This window comes from Pipistrellus kuhlii, unplaced genomic scaffold, assembly GCF_014108245.1.
Source record: "Pipistrellus kuhlii isolate mPipKuh1 unplaced genomic scaffold, mPipKuh1.p scaffold_m20_p_13, whole genome shotgun sequence".
In the NCBI taxonomy this organism is placed as follows: Eukaryota; Metazoa; Chordata; class Mammalia; order Chiroptera; family Vespertilionidae; genus Pipistrellus; species Pipistrellus kuhlii.
The window spans coordinates 9,682,400-9,704,876 of record NW_023425438.1 but is presented as its reverse complement, the minus strand read 5'-3'; the positions used below and the strand labels follow the sequence as shown (position 1 = coordinate 9,704,876).

The following is a 22,477-nucleotide window of genomic DNA, read 5'->3' as shown; positions in this document are numbered from 1 at the left end:
ATTGGGGCCAGCGAATGATGCGGGAAGTTGCCAACCAGGGAGGGAATGTGGGAGGGGTCCAGGGTGTGTCTGGTCTGTCTCGCTTAGTCCCTATTGGCCTGACACCAGTAGCAAGCTAATCTGGTCAGAGGGTCTGCCCACTAGTGGTCAGTGCATCTCATAGCAAGTAGTTGATCAATCTTAGCATATTATGCTTTTATTGGTTGAATGGATGACCAGATACTTACCATATTAGGCTTTTATTATTATATATAGAATAGTTGTGACCATATGATATATATTTTTTTACTATACACACATGATATATATTTTTTTACTATATTTTTACTATACACATGATATATATTTTTTTACTATACACAGAGGCCAGATTATTATGATCTCTGAATGCACAATTGGCCACTGTGTGTGTGTGTGTGTGTGTGTGTGTGTGTGTGTGTGTAATAGAGGCCCAGTGCATGAATTTGTGGATGGGTAGGTCTAGCCAGCCTGGCCAGGGGAAGGAGACATGAATGATTGGCTGGCTTGCCTGCTGGTTGAAGGGACAATTTGCATATTAGCCTTTTATTATTGAGATATACACTGAGTGGCCAGATTATTATGCGTTCAGAGGTCACTCTTTGTATGATTATAAAGTAGTATGCCTCATTTTAAAAATTGACAATATATATAAAATATAAAACATTTACAGACTTACTCATACTTTGGAATGTTTATTTATCTACTTAGTGGCATATTTATACAGTTGATATTATATTCTGATTTGATGCAAATAACAGATTGCGCAATAGCTATTGGAAGTAGCTGATTTATTATTTTCTCTCACTTAAAATCTATCACTCGTTATTGTTTCTTATTAATGTGAATGGACACTGAGTTATTTTAATGCAATTCTGCTTTCGTAACAAGGACAGTATCTTCTGCTTGTGAGTTTTCTTAGTACCATATCAATTGTGAAGCGTTATGTAAGGGTTGTGTGTTTGTTTAATATGCCTTCTGTAATTAAAATTGGACTAGCACTATTATTCTCATGTGACTGTTGCCTTTTAAAGATTTATTCAATACTATAAAACTTGTGTCTTTTTTGCATTAGGAAATGGAAAGGTCAGTAGTTGCACAGCTGCTGAGGGTAGTTTCACATCTCTCACTGGACTACTAGAAGTTGAACCCCTACACTTTACTTGTGTGTCAACTAGTGATGGAACCAGAATTGAAAGGGATGATGCAAGTACGTTTATTGGTATATACCTTCTTTTATTATTTACATTCTTTTATATATTATGAGCTGTATAAATATTAAGTGACATAAGGATTTAAGTATCTGTTTCCAGTACTTAATAAGTTTCTTAAGTAAAAATTTATTAATAGGAGGAACATTTTGGGGAAATATTATAAGTAGTTTTATACTTTAAATCTTTATAGGATTTTTTTGTTCTACCCTCTAGTGCACTATTTTAAATCTTATGGGTTTTTATGTGTGTGTATATTGAGAAGTTTTTTAATTTGGAAAATATTAAACGTAATGAAAATAGAGGGAAGAGGAGGAGAACAATAGACTATATTTCCATTATCCAGTTTCAATAATCATCAAAAGTTGATGTCAGTCTTTTGTGTAGTTTTGGCATCATATTATTTTATTTCTTTCAGTTGAAGTTAAAGGTATATTTGGTGCAATGCTTTGAGAAGTTTGAGATGAGTAAAGAGGGAGTACCATTTTTCCTGCTAGTTTAATGCAACTTCAGACTTATGAACCAATATTTGAATATGTTGAACAGTGTGGTTTTGCTGATGTTTTAAATGAATAATCAGTGGGATGTCTCATTTTGTATATCTTTATTATCTTCTAACACTTGAACAGAAAGTAAAATCAATTTTCAAGAGAAGTCATGAAAAATTTAAACTTGTCCTTGGCTTCAGAATGACAAAGGGTTTAAAAGAAACTTATTAGTTCTTTATTTGAGTACTCTTTATACAGAATCATCTTATATCTTCCAGTTGTGGCAGTAAATACTAAGTGAAATTCATGGATTATGTATAATGATGATAATTTTAATTTAAAATTAAATTAGTTTGTAATGTTTCTTTTATATGTAAATGCCAAAAGGGTCAAAATTTGCTTTTGTTTTCTTGGACTATAATAGTCACATTTGTACAAATTTATTTTTATACTACAATCGACATATATCCCAGGTACCAAGTAGAGGCCCTGGTACCTGGGATATATTTACTTTCTACAATTGAAACTTTGTAACCTGGAGCAGAGCCAAGCCTTCTGCTCACTCTGAGGCAGCAGCCATTTCTGTTCGGATTTGTTTACCTTCTATAATGGAAATTTTGTAGCCTTGAGTGGAGGCTTAGGCCAGTGAGGGCAGGTGGAAAGCTTGGCTGCTTCCGTTGCCAGAGAAACCCAAGCCTCCCTCCTGCTCTCTGTGGCCACAGCCATCTTGGTTGTGATAATTTGCATACTCTGTGTGGCTGGTGGGCATGGCTATTCACAGTTTTGTTGTTATTGCTATCTTGTTTATTGTAGCTTAAGTTTTTAATAGTTTATATCTGAATTCTGGTCTAATATAGCCATTGTTGGATGTTAAGATAGACTGTCAGATTACCTCCTCTTTTTCCTTTTAAGGATTTATGATCATACCTCTCTCAACTTTAGGTTCATTATCTATGAAGTGCACAAGAATAATATCTACTTATGTGCTATTGTAAGGAATAAATGAGTTGATGTTAGTTTTATGCTTGGCACTGTGTCTCACATTGACTTTGGTATATTACTTTTGGTTCTAATCCTGATTTGACCACCATCAGCTCTACAGCGTAACTTTTCTGAGCCATTCTTTACTGAATCACCAAAAAAAAACCAAACACCCCAGAATCATAGTATCTGACTCTCAGGGTTGTTCATCTTTTGAATATAGTAGTTAAGGAAAACAGTGTCACTGGTAATGCACACTAAACATTGGTTATTATTGTAGCAATTGTCTTTCCCCAATATAACTTTCTAATAAAGGCCTGTTAAAATAAGTATTAATGCTGTTGATTAGACTTGGCCTTTATTTCTTGTTTTGTGATGACCTCTTTGATTAAGTTGTGAAGTTGTTTTTATCCCAGCTTTTTTGAAAGTTTTCCAAAAATATTTATTTCCATCAATATTTAATGGGAAAATAGTTCTGTTATAATCTATATTTGAATAATAGTGAAGTGCAAAAGTCAAAGAAATGTTTTAACTTGTAGGACTTTATAAGACCTTTAATGATATTAATATTCATGAGTAAGATGTATGGGCCCTACTATTTGTGACTTGGACACTCCTCTCTCTATGTTAGTGTTCTGGGAGCTTATGGTATGAAACTGGTTTACATATTCTGTGCAAACCAGACTCTGTCTAGGTTGCGCTTTAAAATGATAAGCTTTTTTGGTCTGGAGTGAGAAGGAAGTATTGTTGCTTTTAAGAAACGTTTGTAAAGCAAATTTCTTATGTTCAAATTGTCTGACGAGGTCACTCTCATTTTTTATTTTCATTTTATCTATATTAAATGAAGTTTTCAGGCTGAAAATATTTTTTAAAATAATTTTTTACTTATCAATTATAGTTGACATACAATATTATATTAATTTCAGATATACAACCCAGTGATTAGACATTTATATAACGTAGGAAGTGATCACCCTGTTTAAATCTAGTATCCTCCTGACACTGTACATGGTTATTACAATATTATTTATTTATTTTTAAATATATTTTGTTGATTTTTTACAGAGAGGAAGAGAGAAGGATAGAGAGTTAGAAACATCGATGAAAGAGAGACATTGGTCAGCTGCATCCTGCATATCCTCTGGGAATGTGCCCGCAACCAAGGCACCATGCCCTTGACCGGAATTGAACCCAGGACCTTTTAGTTTGCAGGCTGATGGTCTATCCACTGAGCCAAACCGGTTTTGGCATACAATATTATTGACTATATTTCCTATGCTGCACTTTACATCCCTGTGACTATTCTGTAACTACCTATTTGTTCTTAATCTCTTCACATTTTTCACCCATTTCCCTAAAGCACCTTTCATCTGGCAATGGTCAAAATGTTCTCTGTATTTCTTGTTCTGCTTTTTTTTTTTTAGTATATATTTCACATACAAGTGAAATCATCTGGCATTTATCTGTTTTTGTAAGCGTTATTTTACTTAGCATAAAACTGTCTAGGTCTATCCATGTAGTTGCAAATGGCATCATTTTATTCTATTTTTTCTCTTTTTAAAATTTTTTTTCTTTATTGATTAAGGTATTACATATGTGTCCTTATTCCCCCATTACCCCCACCTCCCATTTATGCCCCCACCCCCCTGATGTCCATGTCCCTTGATTAGGCTCATATGCATGCATATAAATCCTTTGGTTGATCTCTCCCCATTACCCAAACTTTCCCCTACTTTTTCTGAGGTTTGACATTCTGATTGATGTTTCTCTGTCTCTGGATCTATTTTTGTTCATCATTATATTCCACAAATGAATAGATCATGTAATACTTATCTTTCTCTGCCTGGCTTAATTTGGCTCAGTGGATAGAGTGTTGGCCTGTGGACTGAAGGATCCCAGGTTCAATTCCAGTTAAGGGCATGTACCTTGGCTTGGGCACATACCCAGTGTGGGGTGTTCAGGAGGCAGCTGATCGATGTTTCTCTCTCATCGATGTTTCTAACTCTCTATCCTTCTCTCGTCCTCTCTGTAAAAAATCAATTAAAAATATACTTAAAAAAAGATTTTATTTTTTTATGACTGAATCATATTTCATTGTATATATGCACTATTTTATTAGTCTACTGATGGTTACTTAGGTTGCCTCCATATCTTGGCTAATTATAAATAATGTTGCAGTGACCATATGTGTGCATATCTCTTTTTGATTTGGTGTTTTGGGTTTCTTTGTATAATATAAATACCCAGAAGTGAAATTGCTGGGTCCTTCTTTTTCTCTTATTATAAACTATACTAAAAATATTTTAAAATTTAAGTGTATATTGGATTAATTTTTATTTGACTTTGAAGTCATTCCTGGATCACTTAAACTTGAATAGTATTATTATAAATAGATTTTTAATATTAAGATTTCCTTATTTATACTCTCTAGATTTCTGTCTTTCAAAGTGAAAATTAACTATAGTTTTAGTGTCATAATGGTATAGTACTTTGAATGTGTTTCTCTGTGAATCTTTTCTTCATCCTGTTTTTTCCCCCTTGTCTTATGCCAGTGAGTTCCTTCGGGGTTACTCCTGCAGTAGGTGGACTATCAACGGGGACAGTTGGGGAAGCTTCGACAGCCCTGAGTTCAGCAGCCCAGGTAGCTTTGCAGTCTCTCTCTCATGCAATGGCTTCAGCCGAGCAACAGCTACAGGTGCTGCAAGAGAAACAGCAGCAGCTTTTGAAGCTTCAGCAACAGGTTGGAGACCATTTGGCTCTTTGTTCATGCTGTCTCTAAACTTCAAAAGCTGAAAAAGTACTGTAAAATGACCATTATTTTCATAAAGGAAAGTAGGTTGGCTGATCTGAACTAAGCATTTTCTACAAAAATTGAGGTAAAGTTTTTGTGATATGCGTAAATAAAAAAATAATATAAATACATGTTATTTGATATACAATTTAGGTAATATAATTGATGATTTTTTTGCAATCTTTATGTAAAATCCATTCTTATATATGTTTCACCACTATTGGTCAAACATTGTAGTTACCATTTGCTACTTATATGGATTGAAGAATCTAAAATAATATTTTAAAGTCCAGTCAAATTAGCATGATTTAAAATTTAATAATAATGACATGTTTTAGAGATTTCATCATGATCTAAAAATAGCATATACAATTCCAGGTGACAAATTGTACCAGGTTAGGTAACATATGAGAGTCCATTTCCTGTTAATATTTTGTTTTTAGGAGAACTTTGTTTTCTTATTTTTCTTCTTTGCCATGTTTGATATGAGAAAGTCCTAGTTCCCAAATGCTCAGGAAATTTTATAGCAGATTTTAAGTGAAATATACATAGCAAAGAAATACCCCTTATATGTGTTGTCCACTTTTTATTTAATTTCATTATTTAGGATATATTTATGCATGTTTATCTTCATCCTATATATCCATGTAGTATTCCCCACAATTTAGGGGGGCAGGGTTAGTCTATATGTGTTGCTTTTCCTTTTTTTACAGAAAGCAAAGCTGGAAGCCAAGTTACATCAGACAACAGCTGCAGCAGCTGCGGCAGCCTCAGCCGCAGCAGCAACGTCAGCAGCAGCAGCGGCAGCAGTAGCAGCAGTCGGTGGTTCTGTTCACAACTCTGTGCCTTCCAACCCAGTGGCAGCCCCTGGATTCTTCATTCATCCATCTGATGTTATTCCACCCACTCCAAAAACAACACCACTTTTTATGACTCCACCGCTCACACCACCTAATGAAGCGGTTTCCGTTGTGATTAATGCTGAACTTGCACAACTTTTCCCAGGCTCAGTTATTGACCCCCCAGCAGTCAATCTTGCTGCACATAACAAAAATTCCAACAAGTCCAGAGTGGTAAAGTATTATATTTTAAATAGGTATTTGCTTAGACAGTTAAAAATAACTTGAAATACATGCTAATTTTAGAAGGCAAAATTTTATTTTACCAACTTAATACAGCAAATTTGATTGTTTTTTTATAAAATATTATAGAATATATATTAGATAGTGAAACCTGTTATTTTGATATTATGGTTACTAGTTTTTCTAGAGCCAAGAATAATATCAATATAAAGGTGTACTTTTTTCTTTTCTAGAATCCACTTGGTGGTTCTGGTCTAGCCCTTGCAATTTCTCATGCTTCACATTTTCTTCAACCTCCACCTCACCAGTCCATTATTATCGAACGAATGCATTCAGGTAAGCTTTTTCTTAAAATCTTTTTCTCGCATAGTCTGTTGGGTTTTGAAGACTTAATATTCTGTAGTTTGATTTTTCTTTACTAATACATTTGTTCTTGAGTAAGTATCCTTTATCAGCGGCTCAAGATATGTGCTTACCAAATTGAAGGGAACAGTGCTGCAGAATAGGTTCACTAGTTCTGTCTAACCAATGGATTTGATTTTCCCCCCAATGAATCTTGCCTGTTGAACTATAGTTAACAAATATTTGCCTTCAATGTAGCTGCTCAAATAGCATTACAGTAGAAATTATACTTAAAGAAGTAGTATTTCTAAGACTAACATTCTGTTATTGGGACCATTTCTTGAGAATAGCAGAAAGATTTACTGCAGATTGTAATAACAAAGTAAGATTAATAACACTTAATAGTCTCTGGATAATTGAAATTTTAACTAAGTGTATACCCTGCTTTAATGGTAGAGACCTGTGATCCTGATAGGTGGTTTCAATTAGATCATGTTTACTAGTAATAAGCTATAGGCAATTTTTACCTTATAATCCTACCAATTATTTTTTTGGTTTGAGCAGCAGTGGAATTCAACAAAATCCTTAAGTATGTTTTATAGGAGGCAGTACATGAATATATTGCATACTGTGTCACTTTTTTTTGTTTATTTATTTTAATCCTCACCTGAAGATACTTTTCCATTGATTTTTAGAGAGAGTGGAAGGAAGTGGGAAAGACACAGAGAAATATCAATGTCAGAGAAACACATCGATTGGTTGCCTCCTGCACACGCCCTGACCAGGGCTTGGGCTGGGGAGGATCCTGCAACCGAGGTGCGAGCCCTTGATGGGAGACAAACCTGGGACCCTTTGGTCCTTAGGCTGATGCTCTATCCACTGACCCAAACAATCCAGGGCCTGTGTAACTTCTCATTATAGCAATAGTTGAACCTTATTTAATCTATTGCATATTTATTCTCTTTAGAAGAGAGATTTTTTTTTTAAATAGCAAAAGTTGAAATCGTGTTTTCTGCCAATTAATCATTCATTGGTAACAATTTTAGTGTATATAATATTTAATCCGTAGTTTCTTGTGCAGTCTTACGAAATGTGAGCAGTAGTTTACACTATGATTTGTTTTTTTTAATCTATGGAATTGACTTTGGGAACTAAACCTAGGGAGGGGAATTTGTGTGTGTGTGTGTGGTTCATAGTTTTTTTGTTTAGGAAAGTATTGGTAACTGCCTGCTTTAAACTAGCTCCATTGAGAATCGCTCTAGTTGGGTTTATTTACTTGGGTTTCTTTACTGTAAAATGTAGGAGTACAGATTACTAGCTGCCCCTCACTCCAGCCCAGTAAGAAGTAAAAAGAACTAAAGTGTTATTAATGACTCTGCTTTGTGTTTCACTAATTGAGCCTAAACCTGAAGTGTGTGAGATGAGCCATGCAAATCTGCTCTTCCTTTCCTTTCACATCATTCTTGCCTTTCCTTAGTATAAGCATCTCATGCTGAGTAGCTAAAAAACAGGGGTGTGTCAGGACTGGCCGTGGGGGGTGGGGGTGGGAAAGAACAATGTTTGAGATAAGCTGTATCTGTCCATTAGAGGACCTTGCTAAGGGATTTTTTTTAGTGATAGTAATAACTACATGTTATTTCAGCCTTATAATTTTACCATGTATTTTATCCTCAATGTAAGATATAACTCTGTAAGAAGTGAAACAAAGCTTAAGGAAACAAAAATCAAGTGTTACAATGTGATATACATCTAGTTGTGAACTTTTTAAAGAAAGACCCACTAGTTGAAAGAAGAATAGATAGGTACTTTATAGAATTAATCTATATCTTATTTTTTTGGTCTGATGTTTTAAAATTAAGTATTTATGTATAGTTGATCACCTTTATAGTAACAACTTATTATTGTGTGTATATACATATTTTTTAAATATATTTTTATTTCAGAGAGCAACAGAGAGGGGGAGAGAGAAACATCAGTGATGAGAGAATATCATTGATTGGCTGCCTCTTGCATGTTCCCCAATGGGTATTGAACCTGCAACCCCAGAATTTACCCTTGACTGGATTTGAATCTGGGACCCTTCAGTTCCCAGCTGACGCTCTATCTACTGAGCCAAATCAGATAGGGTTTATTTATTTATTTTATTTTTTTAAATTTAAGTCTCGGTGTTCAAAGTAACATAGATTGAGGTTTCAGGTATTTTTTGAATGGAAATATTAACTTCTCATTTATTTGTATTTAAGTTAATTTCTTTTTTTAAGAACTTTTATAGTATATCTTTTGGTTAATTGATATATGGTATTTTTGATCAATTGCTGTTGCTTTTTCTCTGTCTCATAGGAGCAAGAAGGTTTGTGACCTTGGATTTTGGCAGACCAATACTGTTGACTGATGTATTGATTCCCACTTGTGGAGACTTGGCCTCCTTGTCAATTGACATTTGGACATTAGGAGAAGAGGTGGATGGGAGGCGATTGGTAGTAGCAACTGATATAAGCACCCATTCACTAATTCTTCATGACTTGATACCACCTCCAGTGTGCAGATTCATGAAGGTAAAGAACTTCAAGAAAGTGATATAATTGATACATTTTCTATGTTTCTGATAAGTTATGAAAAATACTCAGACATATAATTAAAATGTATAACTAAATCAAAATTTTAAGTACATTACTCAGATTTCTGTTGTTGAAGGTGAGTGTATATATGTATATTTTTAATTTCAGATCACTGTCATTGGACGTTATGGAAGTACAAATGCCAGAGCCAAAATCCCATTAGGATTTTACTACGGTCATACCTACATCTTGTCTTGGGAGAGTGAACTGAAGTTAATGCATGATCCTCTAAGGGGAGAAGGAGAATCTGCAAACCAGCCAGAAATTGACCAGCATTTAGCAATGATGATTGCTCTACAGGAGGATATACAGTGCAGGTTGTTAGAAAATTGCAGAATATTTTAATCTTATTGAAATCATATATATATATATATATATTATATATATATATATATATATAAAATATTTTTATTGATTTCAGAGAGGAAAGGAGATGGAGAGACAGAGAAACATCAGTGATCAGAGAATCATTAATCACTTGCCTCCTGCACACCCCCTGCTGGGGATTGTGCTGGCAACCTGGGCACGTGCCCTTCACTGGAAGTGAATCCAGGACCCTTCAGTCCACGGGCCGACAGTCTGTCCACGGAGCCAAACTGGCTAGGACAAACCATTATATTTTGTATAATCCCTTGCATTTATTTTTCAAATAATGTCTTTTCATAAATGTATAGAAAAGAGCAGAAGGAAGTAGGGTATTAGTATGTTACAATAATGTTTAATACATTGATATATTGCAATTAAATAATTGGCTGTATGTAGTACTTAACAAATGATTAATTTTTTAAATGGTTGGGTTAACATGCTTTAGAAATTTAAATTTTAGTGTATATTCATAAATGTACATTAAAGAACATTGCAAGAATGATTCTGTTCAATTGTTTTTACTTACAGGTATAATTTAGCTTGTCATCGACTAGAAACTCTTTTGCAAAGTATAGATCTTCCTCCTCTCAACAGTGCTAACAATGCACAGTACTTCTTGCGGAAGCCAGATAAGGCAGTTGAGGAAGACAGCAGAGTTTTCTCCTCCTATCAGGACTGTATTCAGCTACAGCTTCAACTTAATTTGGCTCACAATGCAGTGCAGAGGCTCAGAGTAGCTCTAGGCGCAAGTAGGAAGATGCTGAATGAAACATCAAATCCAAGAGATTTAATTCAGACGTCTTCCACAGAGCAATTACGTACTATCATCAGATACTTATTGGACACTTTGCTAAGCCTTCTTCACTCTTCCAATGGTTTGTATTTGCCTTAAGTATTTTAAAGACTGGGAATATTTGTGATCTAGTTGAGTATTATATTGTTGCCTTGATATTTCCTGGTAGTGTTAATTATGATAACCATTCTAATGTGAAGATGAAATCTGTTCTTTAGATTAATTCATTTCCCCCTGTATTTTTTTTAATGGATTTTTTTGGACTACTTTTTTTTCTTGACTCTCTGCCATTGATGTGCCACATTGCTGTGTTACTGGCAAAATAATAAATATTGTTTAAATGTGCAACAGGGAAAACTAAATAGTTAATCTAATATAGAGCTGTCCAAGAGCTATATTTTGTTTTTACTGATGCACATACAAACACACATACACAGCCATCTGGTTTATCCATTCCACATATAAGAAATTTAATGGATCTAAATGCGAACTCTTCCCTTCCTCAAGTATTTAGCAATTGAAATCCTACCTATAAAGATAATATAATTGTGTATTGATTGCTGGTAAAGAAGAAAGCATTTCTAGGCATGCTAATCTTGATATCATAGCATACACTTAAATGGGAAATTTTACTGTTTTCTTTTTTATAATAGGACACTCAGTTCCTGCAGTTTTGCAGAGCACGTTTCATGCCCAAGCCTGTGAAGAACTTTTTAAACATTTGTGCATCAGTGGAACCCCAAAGATACGGTTACATACTGGTCTTCTACTTGTTCAACTCTGTGGTGCTGAAAGATGGTGGGGTCAGTTTCTCTCTAATGTTCTTCAGGAACTGTACAATTCAGAACAGCTTCTCATCTTTCCACAGGATAGGTAGGTCAGACAATATTGGACTTGCTATTAATGATTTATGCTTATCATGGTCTGTGTTCAGATTTTGTAATCTGTATGTTGATACTGAATAGAAAAATGAAGCATGTATGTCTATTCAGAGGATGGAGCATGCCCACTGAAGGGCATATTGAAGATTATACATGACTAGAGGCCTGGGGTATGAAATTGTGCGCGGGGTGTGTGTCCCTCAGCCCAGCCTGCACCCTCTCTAATCTGGGACCACTTCCCTCTACCTGATTTCTTGTGGTTAAAGTTAGAAAATGCAATCAATAGTTTGATAAAGGTAACTAATATTATATATAGAGAGAGCTTGCTTAGAACCAAATATTCTATCATTATTCTTAAATTTCAATGTAAATATTTTTTGAATTAATTAAATTGAATCATGATGACTATTTTATTTCTATCTTCTTTTTAGGGTCTTCATGTTACTTTCCTGCATTGGTCAAAGATCACTTAGTAATAGTGGAGTATTAGAAAGCTTACTTAACCTGTTGGATAATTTATTGTCACCTCTTCAGCCACAGTTACCCATGCATCGGAGAACAGACGGTATTTAAAAAGTTATCTTTAGTAGAAACATAAGATTCCTGTAAATATTGCTTTAGAAATTAGATAGGCTAACCTTCTTTAAAAAATATTCAATATTGCACATTTTGTTACTATTTTTATAATGTAGATATTTTTTTTAGATGACCAGCCTTCATGTGTTTGACTTCCATATAGTCCCTGCTTTTTCAATCTTTTCATTATTTGAGTTTGAACTTGGAAACTATTATAATGTGTATCTTCTATACTGTCATAACTAAAATCAAGCTTTCTTAAGTTTAAGGTTTAAAGTACCATTGCTTTTGTGGTCATTGAAAATAAGTTTCATTTGAGGGAGAAAATTTTATTGAAATAAAATTCTTAGAGAAAATTTGATTTTCTTCATAGTCTTGAGGCAATTTTATAACTTTATTAATTGTAAGTTGAAAGATTTTTTAAAAAAAATATATTTTATTGATTTTGTACAGAGAGGAAGGGAGAGAGAGAGTTAGAAACATCGATGAGAGAGAGTCATCGATCAGTTGCCTCTTGCACACCCCCTACTGGGGATATGCCCGCAACCAAGGTACATGCCCTTGACCGGAATCGAACCCAGGTCCCTTCAGTCCCCAAGCCTACGCTTTATCCATTGAGCTAAACCGGTCTCGGCGAGAGATTTTTTTATTTTAGTCACCTGTAAGTCTAAGGATATTATCTTATATCTTGTTGGCTAGTTTACAATTTATTTTTTATATTCAACCTATATTTAAGATTCTATTTTTGTACCATGAAGCAATGTTTTCCATTACAATCAATTCGTTCCTTGATTTGTGGTCTTAAGTTTCAGTTTTGAGGCTTATTATAAATAAATATTAAGTATTAGTAGTGACATGGTATGTTTTAGATTTATAAGATGTTTTATCTCATAATTATTTTATTTGACAACATTAGGACTTTTAGAGTCTCCTGATTATATTTTAACCTCCCATCTCTATATAGGGGTACTAGATATTCCCATGATCAGTTGGGTTGTTATGCTGGTGTCCAGGTTGCTGGATTATGTGTCAACTGTTGAAGATGAAGCAGCAGCTGCAAAGAAGCCGTTGAATGGTAAAGACAGGGAGAGGTTTATGACAGGTATCAGAAATTTTTAATAATCTGTTGGTGGGGTTTTTGAGAGACTCACTGTTGTTCCACAACTATTTATTGGCTCAGAGATTCCAGCTGTATGTAATTTATGTAAAATATGAATTTTCTTTACCAGGAATCTTTGTAAGGATAGAATTCATTTTTGAAGAACATTATGGACAAACCTCTTGTTTGAACCTGACTTTAGTTTCTAAATACAATTATGTCTTTCATTGAGGTTTCCCCCATACCCATTTAACCAGTTTATAATAACAACATATATATGTATATTTATATATATGTATATATATATTTTATACACACATATATATGTGAAGTTTTAAAAAAGGAAATATGTGAAGACTTCTTTTGTTTTATGTTACTTTAGTATAGTGTCATTTCATTTACCATTATAAAGTACAGTTCTATTAATTACAAATGGCTTTTATACTTCTAGAAATTCTCAGATTTTTGTTGTAATCGTTCTTCATAGTCTTGAGGCAACTTTTAAAATGAAGGGAAATCAGATTGCAAGATGAATTGTTTTCTTCTTCTCTTCCAAGTTAAAACATTATAAAAATGAAGCTATTTGAAATAGTTGCATATAGCTAACAAGTGCCATAAAATTTGAAATTTTAAGCATTGTCAGGTTCCTAGTATTAAAAAAAAAAAATTCCCTGGAGTGTTTTATAGGTGAGTCAATTGATTATGGTGTACATTATGTTTGGGAAGAGGATGGGGGATTCTTTTCATGTATAAAGAATTTGTCTAGATATTTTTTTTTTTTTTTAACAAATACTATATGTTAGTGGTCAGTTTACTCAGTTTTAGGATTAGATGTAAAACAAACAAGGCTATAATATGAAGTTGGAATATTGAATGTCTTAAGTTGTTATTTATATCATTTAGAGATTATGGAAATTCATCGGTGGAAGACTTTTTTATTTACGATTTTAAGAATTTATACTGACTTGACAAATGGATAGTAGAGAATCAAAAAAGATGTCTTTAGGTTATTCAAATAAACCAATAATTGGTTAAGTGTTGGAATAAGCCTGAGTTGAGCAGAAGAATGACACAAAGAATTGCCTGGATACATAGAAAAAAAATGAGAATAAGTAGAACTATGCAGCATGATACTTGAATTACTCAACCTTATTTTTGCAGTCATTATGTCAAATTACTGCGTACCATTTTTGGGGGACCTGCACAAAAGCATAGGAGTTCGAAATTTAGGCAGTATTAAGTATTTGTTCTTGTTCGATTTGAGTGACATTTTCACAGTTGTATTGTTCGGAGATTACTCTTAATTGCTGATAAAGTTGGCTATTATCTGGAAGGATTAGGTTAAGAACTTTGGTTTTTATAGTCAGTTAGGGTTTAGATTAACCTTTCCAGGGTAAAAATTTTAGCAATTTCTTTACAGTGATTTTCTTAATTTTTAAAACTGCTTTGTCATGATTGACATAATTTTGTGTTTACTGGGTATCAAAAGTACTTTAAAATTACATTGAACAGTAATTATTAATAAAACTTTTCCTTGCCCTCTAGGTAACCAGTGGAGTTTTATTAACAATAATCTGCACACTCAGAACATACACAGGTCTTCCAAAGGCAGCAGTAGCCTGGACAGATTATATTCCAGGAAAATCAGAAAGCAGCTAGTTCATCATAAACAGGTAATTTTTAATACTTTCTTATTTTAATGTTTGAGAACATTGTTTTACAAGTTGCATGGGATACACTTGCATTACGTATAGCATGTGAAGAGCTAAATAAGCAAATTACTAACACTTTGAGATTCTATTTCCTTATTTGTAAGATTGCAACAATATGTAGTTTACAGATTTTTGCTGATGTCTTTAAACTGACTACCTCTTCTTGTCTCTCTTTACTACCACTTTAAGTGAGGCCTTCATTATCCTTTGCTCTCTGCCTTTGTTCTTTCTTATTCTAATCTGTTTTTCATGCTGCCCCTAAAGAGTTCTTTGAAAAAAACCCCAATCATTGGATTATCTCACTCCTCAAATTCTTAGTTTCTTACGGTTGACCTTCTAATGAAGGTTAACTTTCTTAACATGGCTTCAGAGCATCTATTACATGACCCTCTGTCTAACTTTCAGGTTTGAATTTTGGTCTAGTTACTTTAAGTTCCTGGACTAGTTTTCTGATTCAGAATTTTGGTTGTGTTGTTTTGTCTTGTTTTTTTTTTTTTTTTTTTTTTAAATATATTTTATTGATTTTGTACAGAGAGGAAGGGAGAGAGATAGAGAGTTAGAAACATCGATGAGAGAGAGTCATCGATCAGCTGCCTCCCGCACACTCCCCACTGGGGATATGTCCGCAACCAAGGTACATGCCCTTGACCGGAATTGAACCCGGGACCCTTCAGTCCCCAAGCCAACGCTCTATCCACTGAGCCAAACCCGTTTTGGCTGTTTTGTCTTGTTTTATTTTCCCTCCAAAGAACATACTTTATTCTTTCTCATAGATAACTTATTTTTCAGGTCTTTTCTGATTTCTGAATTAGGATAGTATTACATACAATATTTCCTCGTGTGTCATATTTTTTCCTTTCATGAGCATTATATGTTTTTATAGGAATTTTTTTATTTTGTGAACATGAGATTTGAGCATTTCACTGAATAAATGATTTCTTACAGTACTATTTGGAATCATGCAGAGTGTGTGTTCTTTACTTCTTGGCCTCTTTTGCTCAAAATGATATTTTTGAGATTTATCTATATTATTGAGTGTATTAGTGGTTCTTTTTTATTCATTACTACTATTTCATTTTTGAAATGTTCCAAAATCTGTCTTTCCACTTTCCTGATGATGAAACCTTTAGTTTTTGGTTTATTCTTTAATTGTTTTTCTTTAAACTATAAATATAATAGATCTCTGCTTCTTCACTGTGCAAATGCTTGTGAACACATACACTCACTCTTTCTTTTATAGAAGGTATATGGGGTGTGCAAAAGTAGTAGGTTTACAGTTGTGAGTCCGTGAAACTCAAGAGTTTCTTCTTGTTACTATTAATAAATTATTATTATTAACCTACTTTTGCCCATCCATATATGTTAGGATGTGATTTTATTGCAGGCCCTCTGTGGATTCTTGTGGTTTTGATCTCAATTGGTTCCATGACTTCTCTTGAAAATTAAGCATAAATTTATTAATGTGCATTTCACTTTGTGGAAGTGAGTTTATAGCTGACCTTAGATTCTTATGATGCTGTACTTTATAAAATTACTTAAAAAAAAAAAAAAGATTTTTAAGTTGACTTTTAGATAGGGGAGTGAGAGAAAGAGAGAGAGAGACCAGTGTGAAAAGGAACATCTCCTGCATGCTCCCTACTGGGAATTGAGCCTGAAACTCTGGACATGTGCCTTGACTGGGAATCAAACCAGCAACCTTTCAGTGCATGGGACAGTGCCCAGCCAACTGAGCAGCACTGGCCAGGGCTGCAGTTATTTCTGGAAGTGTCTTCCTCTTTCTCTTACATCAAGGTGCTATGTCCTTGATACTCAGTATATAAAACTAGTGTGTTGTCAGTAATATTTGTGTAATTGATTTAAGATGAAATGACATTTTATGTGAAACCCTTAGGATATGGCAAGCTTGTGAAAGCTTTGGGCTTTTAAAAAAAAACATGACAGCACCAGCTTGTTTATTTTCACTTTTAAGTTTTTCAGCTATGAACAAACTATTTGATTTTTTGCAAGAAAGATGATGTGAAGCTTTTTCTTTTCTTATTTAAATAATTATTGACTGGGGATCGAACCTGCATCCTTGGCATATCAGGGCAATGCTTCAACTAGCCAAGGCTGAAGCTTTTTCTCTCAACTCTTTTTGAAATGCAACTAATTTTTAGTGGTACTAATTTGCATTTTTTCAAATATAGATAAAATTTATTGGTCACTTATTGTTTATGCTGGCTGCATTTAATTTAGGATATGAAAATAGAAAATAAACTTAGAGTGTAGTTCAGTAGATTTTTTTCTTAGTAAAATAGTACTACTGCATTTTATTTTTTAGTGTGAAGGACATTATTGGACAATTGGCAAGACTAAAATTGGGGTTTGAGGAGTAGTGGCAATAGTGCATCAATATTACATCTCTGATTTTGATGGTTGTATTATGGTTTGTGGAAGAAGGTTATTGTTTATATGAATTACACACTAAAGTGTTCAGGATTGATTGGTCATCAGGTTGCAAAACTTATCCTCAAATAGTTTGGGGGAAAATGTCTTTATACAGTAATTTAAATTACTAAGATTGTGGTTGTTTCAAAATAAATTATGTTATATTTTTTTCTTGAGTGTAATTGCACATGTTAACTATAGAGCTCTTGGAACAATTGAAAATAGTGATTTGTAATAGTTTTTACATTTACATAATATGTATTGATTAATGTATGTACATGGCTGGTTTTAATTTGGGATAAATTTTGATAATGGTATTACAGCCAAGTTGGCATTTATTTATAATATGATAATAACATTTTTATAATTATGATTGTAACTTCCTAGTGATTTTCTACTTAAGAGTATTGTTCTGCATATATGGCTATATGAGGAAGTGGTTAAGACATTCAATAGGTTTTTAAGGTCTTTCTGGGCAGAGATATTTCCCCCCTTTTGGTCTGTTTGTTCAGTACTGCCAACTAGTGGTTGCCAGGGATTACAGATGATGCAAATTGGTTTGAGGATAGTAGGTGGGCAACAAAGAAGAACATAAGGGAACCTGTGGTGATACAACAATTCAGTATTAACTCTAGTGATGATAGACACATGAACTAACATATGTTTAGAATTGTATACAATGAAAATACACACACACACACACACACACACACACAAATGAATACAATTGAAACTGGAGAAATCTGAATAAGTTTGGTGAATTGTAACATTGTCCTTACCCAGTTGTGATTTTTTTTTTAATACTATATTTTGTAAAACGTTATCATTGGGGAATTTCAGTGAAGTGCCTAAGAGATATCTGTATTATTAATATTTCTTACAACTGCATATGAATCTACTGTTATCTCAATAAAAATTTTAATTAATGAATACATATGCATACCAAAAATATACTACTCTTGAGTGAGATTCCCATAAAGCAAAACTAAAAAAAAAATTGTCCAAAATATTTTCCCATATATTTAAAAATAATTTTTCTTTTATTTAAAGAAAAGTCTATTAGTCTCAATTGCTTATATGAAAAAATTTTCTGGTTATTTCCCTTCTCTCATGAGATAAGGAATTGATCATTTTTTTTCATTATTAAATGGAAAGATCTTACTGGGACTTAGAAAGATGTTTTTTCTTTTTATTATTGTTGTTGTTTTTAAAATGAGCAACGTAGTAAAAATTACTAGGCCTTTCGGGGAGTTATAACCATCCCTTGGTATCCACAGGTACTGGTTCCAGCACCCTGCAGATACCCAAATTTGCATATGCTTGGCACTTAAATAAAACGGCGAAGTATTTTCATATAACCTCCATTCGCCTGAATACTTTAAATTATCTCTAGAGTACGTAGAATACCTAATACAATGTAAATGCTGTGCAAATAGTTGTTATATTATTTAGGGACTAATGGCAAGAAAGGTAAGTTCTAGGTATGTTCAGTATAGGCGCAACCATGGTTGTTGGGCCTGACTGTATAGTGCAGGTCAGCAACATGGTAACATTTGTACTAATTCCATTAGTTTGATGTATGGATTCCGTGAGGATATAATATTTATTTTGTTGTTTTTAACATTGGTATCTTAACAGTATTTTTTTTTTTTTTTTTTTAAGCAACTTAACCTACTAAAAGCAAAACAGAAGGCTTTGGTGGAACAGATGGAAAAAGAAAAAATACAGAGTAACAAAGGATCATCATATAAACTTCTGGTAGAGCAAGCAAAACTAAAGCAGGCTACTTCAAAGGTATAATTTTTAAATTTTAAATGTAATTATCTTAGAAAAGTTATTTTCCCTTTTATTATTTCAAATTATTTGAATAGATAAGTATCCATATATATAAAACCCTAAGCTACTGGGTGACCGCATGACCAGCCGGTAGTTACAATGTGCATTGACTATGAGGGCAGCAGACGCTCAATGCAGGAGCTGCCCCTGGTGGTGAGGGTGCTTCCACATTAGGAGCACTGCTCAGCTGACCAATAGGCGCCAGACAACGCCTTTCACCATCACCGTCACCGGCACAAGCCTCTCCCAGGGATACTCCCCCTGTGCGCTTCTCCCTCCCATCCCCCCATGAGCTGGTGGGTGAGGTCAGGCTGTGGAGGTGCTGATCCATGCAGGTCAGGCCAAGGGAGCTTCTCCAGCAGGAGTGGTGCAGCACCCAGCCTGGGCTCTGGCTCCTCCCCGGCATCCTGCTGCTTCGTGCACTACGTTGTGCTGTTCAAGATTGATGTGGACAGGGGGCTGGAGCCTGACAAGCTGGTGGGTAAGGCCGGGCTGCAGCGATGTGGAGATCCACTGATCCCCACAGGTCAGGCCGAGGGACCCCAGATGTGCATGAACCCTGAACCCGTGCACCTGGCCTGTAGAATAATATATTTGTACTGAAAGAATTCCCATTCAATAGATATTGATTTAAATATTATCAATTTCTGTGTACAGCACTTTAAGGATTTAATTCGGTTACGTCGGACAGCAGAATGGTCTCGTTCCAATTTAGACACAGAAGTTACAACAACCAAAGAAAGTCCAGAGATAGAACCACTTCCGTTTACCTTGGCCCATGAACGCTGTATTTCAGTAGTCCAAAAACTTGTCCTGTTTCTCCTCTCCATGGACTTTACATGTCATGCAGACCTTTTATTATTTGTTTGTAAGGTAAGTAAACTAATGGGCATAATTTATAATTATAGATTTATAAGGTATGAAAAGAATTAGGAAAAATGCAGTTTTTAATTTTTAATTAAGATAAGTTATGGTGCTTTTATTGGTTTTTCCTTTTATGCATTTTTTTGTGCCTTGAAATATTTAATAAATGTTTTGTCACTGATTTCTTAGGTGACCTGATTTATATTTTAATCTAGTTAAAGCTAGATTAATGTAGATTTGAAATGTATATAATTTGGGTATGTCTATCTCAAAAATACTTTTTAAAAATAATTAAAATAGGAAACATACCAATAAATGCCAAATTGCAGTAAATGAGGGGTTTTTAATTTCCTGAAGCATATTCATTGTTCATAGAAATCATTTTTAACTATTCATCCCAGTTTTTAAACAAGATTTAATATTTGATTCATGAAATTACATTTCTTTTTCATTCTGTGTTAGCCAATTATTTTAACATCATAAACATATCTCGTTGAAAACTACAATGCTTTGATTTGAGGAAAAAGCATATGTAATTGCTCATTAAGTGTATGATTTTATAAAATGTATTGCAGGTTCTTGCACGTATTGCGAATGCCACGAGGCCAACTATCCATCTGTGTGAAATTGTAAATGAACCCCAACTGGAAAGACTGCTATTACTTTTGGTTGGAACTGACTTCAATAGAGGAGATATATCTTGGGGTGGTGCTTGGGCTCAGTATTCCTTAACTTGTATGCTGCAAGATATTTTAGCAGGTTTGTCAGGATTTATTTTTCATAGGAGTATGTCAAAATTAGCTTGTCATTGCTCTATTAAGTAACCTTTAAAGGGAACTGTAAACCCCCAAAGTATAAAATATTTCTTTAATGTTATAGCAATAGCAACAGTTCAAATTACTTTTGTTTAATTACGTTGACTTTTGTGATGACTGGAAGTCTTTTTGGAGGAGTTAGATTGTGTACTGGAATATTGGAGTTTGTTGGCCTCATTATTAATACCAGCAGTGTACTGCTTACTAGTTCTTTGTGGCCTTGAGGGAAGGTAATCTCTGTGCCTTCATATATAAAATAAGAATAATAGTATCTTCATATGTAAAATTAGTACCTTTCTTATAAAGTAGTTTTGATGAATTAAGGGAGTTACACATTTTGTGTTTTCTCCTACTTACTTAGTTTTCAGAAATTAAAGATAATACAATAGGTCCTAGTATTTCCTTAGGTACATGAGGTCTCATTTGCCACTGAATCTTATATAGTTGGTGGAGAATACATGCTGTCATTCTCTAAGCTGGAGGGAGACATATGCTTTAATATGTTTTGAATATCTATTTATAAATTATTCAAGCAGTTAGAACTGTTTCATTACATACAGGAGAATTGCTGGCGCCAGTAGCTGCAGAAGCCATGGAGGAGGGAACAGTGAGCGATGATGTTGGGGCAACAGCTGCTGAATCTGATGACTGCCTTCAACAGTCTTCAGTGCAATTGCTAGAAACTATAGATGAACCTTTGACACATGATATAACAGGTACATTCTTTGTATTATGTTTTATTTCAAATATCCTTTAGTTGTGTTTTTTTTTTTTTTTTTTTAATAAAAATGTTTCAAAATTACGAATGTTAGTGAAGTATAGAATTAATTTTTCTGTTTTTCTGTTAGGGCTTTTTGGCCTTAGTAACTGTATCAGTTATTTTCCTAATGATTATGTTTTGCTTTGACTCTGAATGAATGCTTGTAATAAAATGCTATCTATTCATAATGTCTTAGTTATTTTGATATGGTTTGATTTGACTGTGTTGAAGAAATTACAAGCTAGAAAACTTAAAGATGTTCAATAGTTAAGAAAACAGGGTTAAAGGTGATTTAAGACTCACTTTTTGGATATATTTGCTTCTCTTCTCTCCTCCCCTCCCCTCCCCTCCTTTCCCCTCCTTTCCCCTCTTCTCTCTTTCCCCCCCCTGCTTTTTAAAAAAGTAACTGTAGCTTAGCCTGCACAATTGTTTGTGGGATACTCCCTACTTTTTAAGACTAATATCCTCTATGTATGCCAGATGGTGAGAGAAAGAAACATCATTGTGAGAGTGGGACATCAGTTGGCTGCCTCCTGCTGGCCTCCTTCCTGGAATTGAGCCAAAACCCAGTCTGTCATATGCTTGACAGGGAATTGAACCAGCAACCTTTTGGTTGATGGGATGATGGCAAACCAACTGAGTGAACTAGCTAGGACCATTTGTCTTTATTTTATGTATGTATGTTTTTTACATTAACTTGTTTTTTTTCAATTTAATTTTTTTATTGTTGAAAGTATTACGTATGTCTCCTTTTCCCCTCATTGACCTCTCCCCAGCCTCTCCCCCCACCCCCTATTTGTCTTTCTTTAATCTTATA

At 34.1% G+C, this 22,477-nt stretch overlaps 1 protein-coding gene across 18 annotated transcripts in view; it reads left to right on the top strand.

The window, feature by feature from the left end:
• The window catches only part of BIRC6 (baculoviral IAP repeat containing 6), a 150,116-nt gene that overhangs the window by 59,414 nt on the left and 68,225 nt on the right, over window positions 1–22,477 (top strand). For 12 of the 18 annotated variants that reach the window (XR_004987346.2, XM_036434801.2, XM_036434805.2 and 9 more), the window contains 15 exons: window positions 1,094–1,240; window positions 5,251–5,438; window positions 6,203–6,562; window positions 6,805–6,907; window positions 9,254–9,468; window positions 9,640–9,848; window positions 10,426–10,772; window positions 11,344–11,563; window positions 12,003–12,136; window positions 13,112–13,249; window positions 14,792–14,919; window positions 19,048–19,179; window positions 19,879–20,094; window positions 20,661–20,844; window positions 21,461–21,616. Coding sequence is in view for 17 of the 18 variants with exons in the window: in XM_036434801.2 (XP_036290694.1) it covers window positions 1,094–1,240; window positions 5,251–5,438; window positions 6,203–6,562; window positions 6,805–6,907; window positions 9,254–9,468; window positions 9,640–9,848; window positions 10,426–10,772; window positions 11,344–11,563; window positions 12,003–12,136; window positions 13,112–13,249; window positions 14,792–14,919; window positions 19,048–19,179; window positions 19,879–20,094; window positions 20,661–20,844; window positions 21,461–21,616 (2,877 nt within the window). In the remaining variant the exon portion in view is untranslated. The remainder of the gene's footprint in view (window positions 1–1,093; window positions 1,241–5,250; window positions 5,439–6,202; window positions 6,563–6,804; window positions 6,908–9,253; window positions 9,469–9,639; window positions 9,849–10,425; window positions 10,773–11,343; window positions 11,564–12,002; window positions 12,137–13,111; window positions 13,250–14,791; window positions 14,920–19,047; window positions 19,180–19,878; window positions 20,095–20,660; window positions 20,845–21,460; window positions 21,617–22,477) is intronic. The other 6 variants (XM_036434798.2, XM_036434796.2, XM_036434800.2 and 3 more) reach the window with 5 other exon arrangements.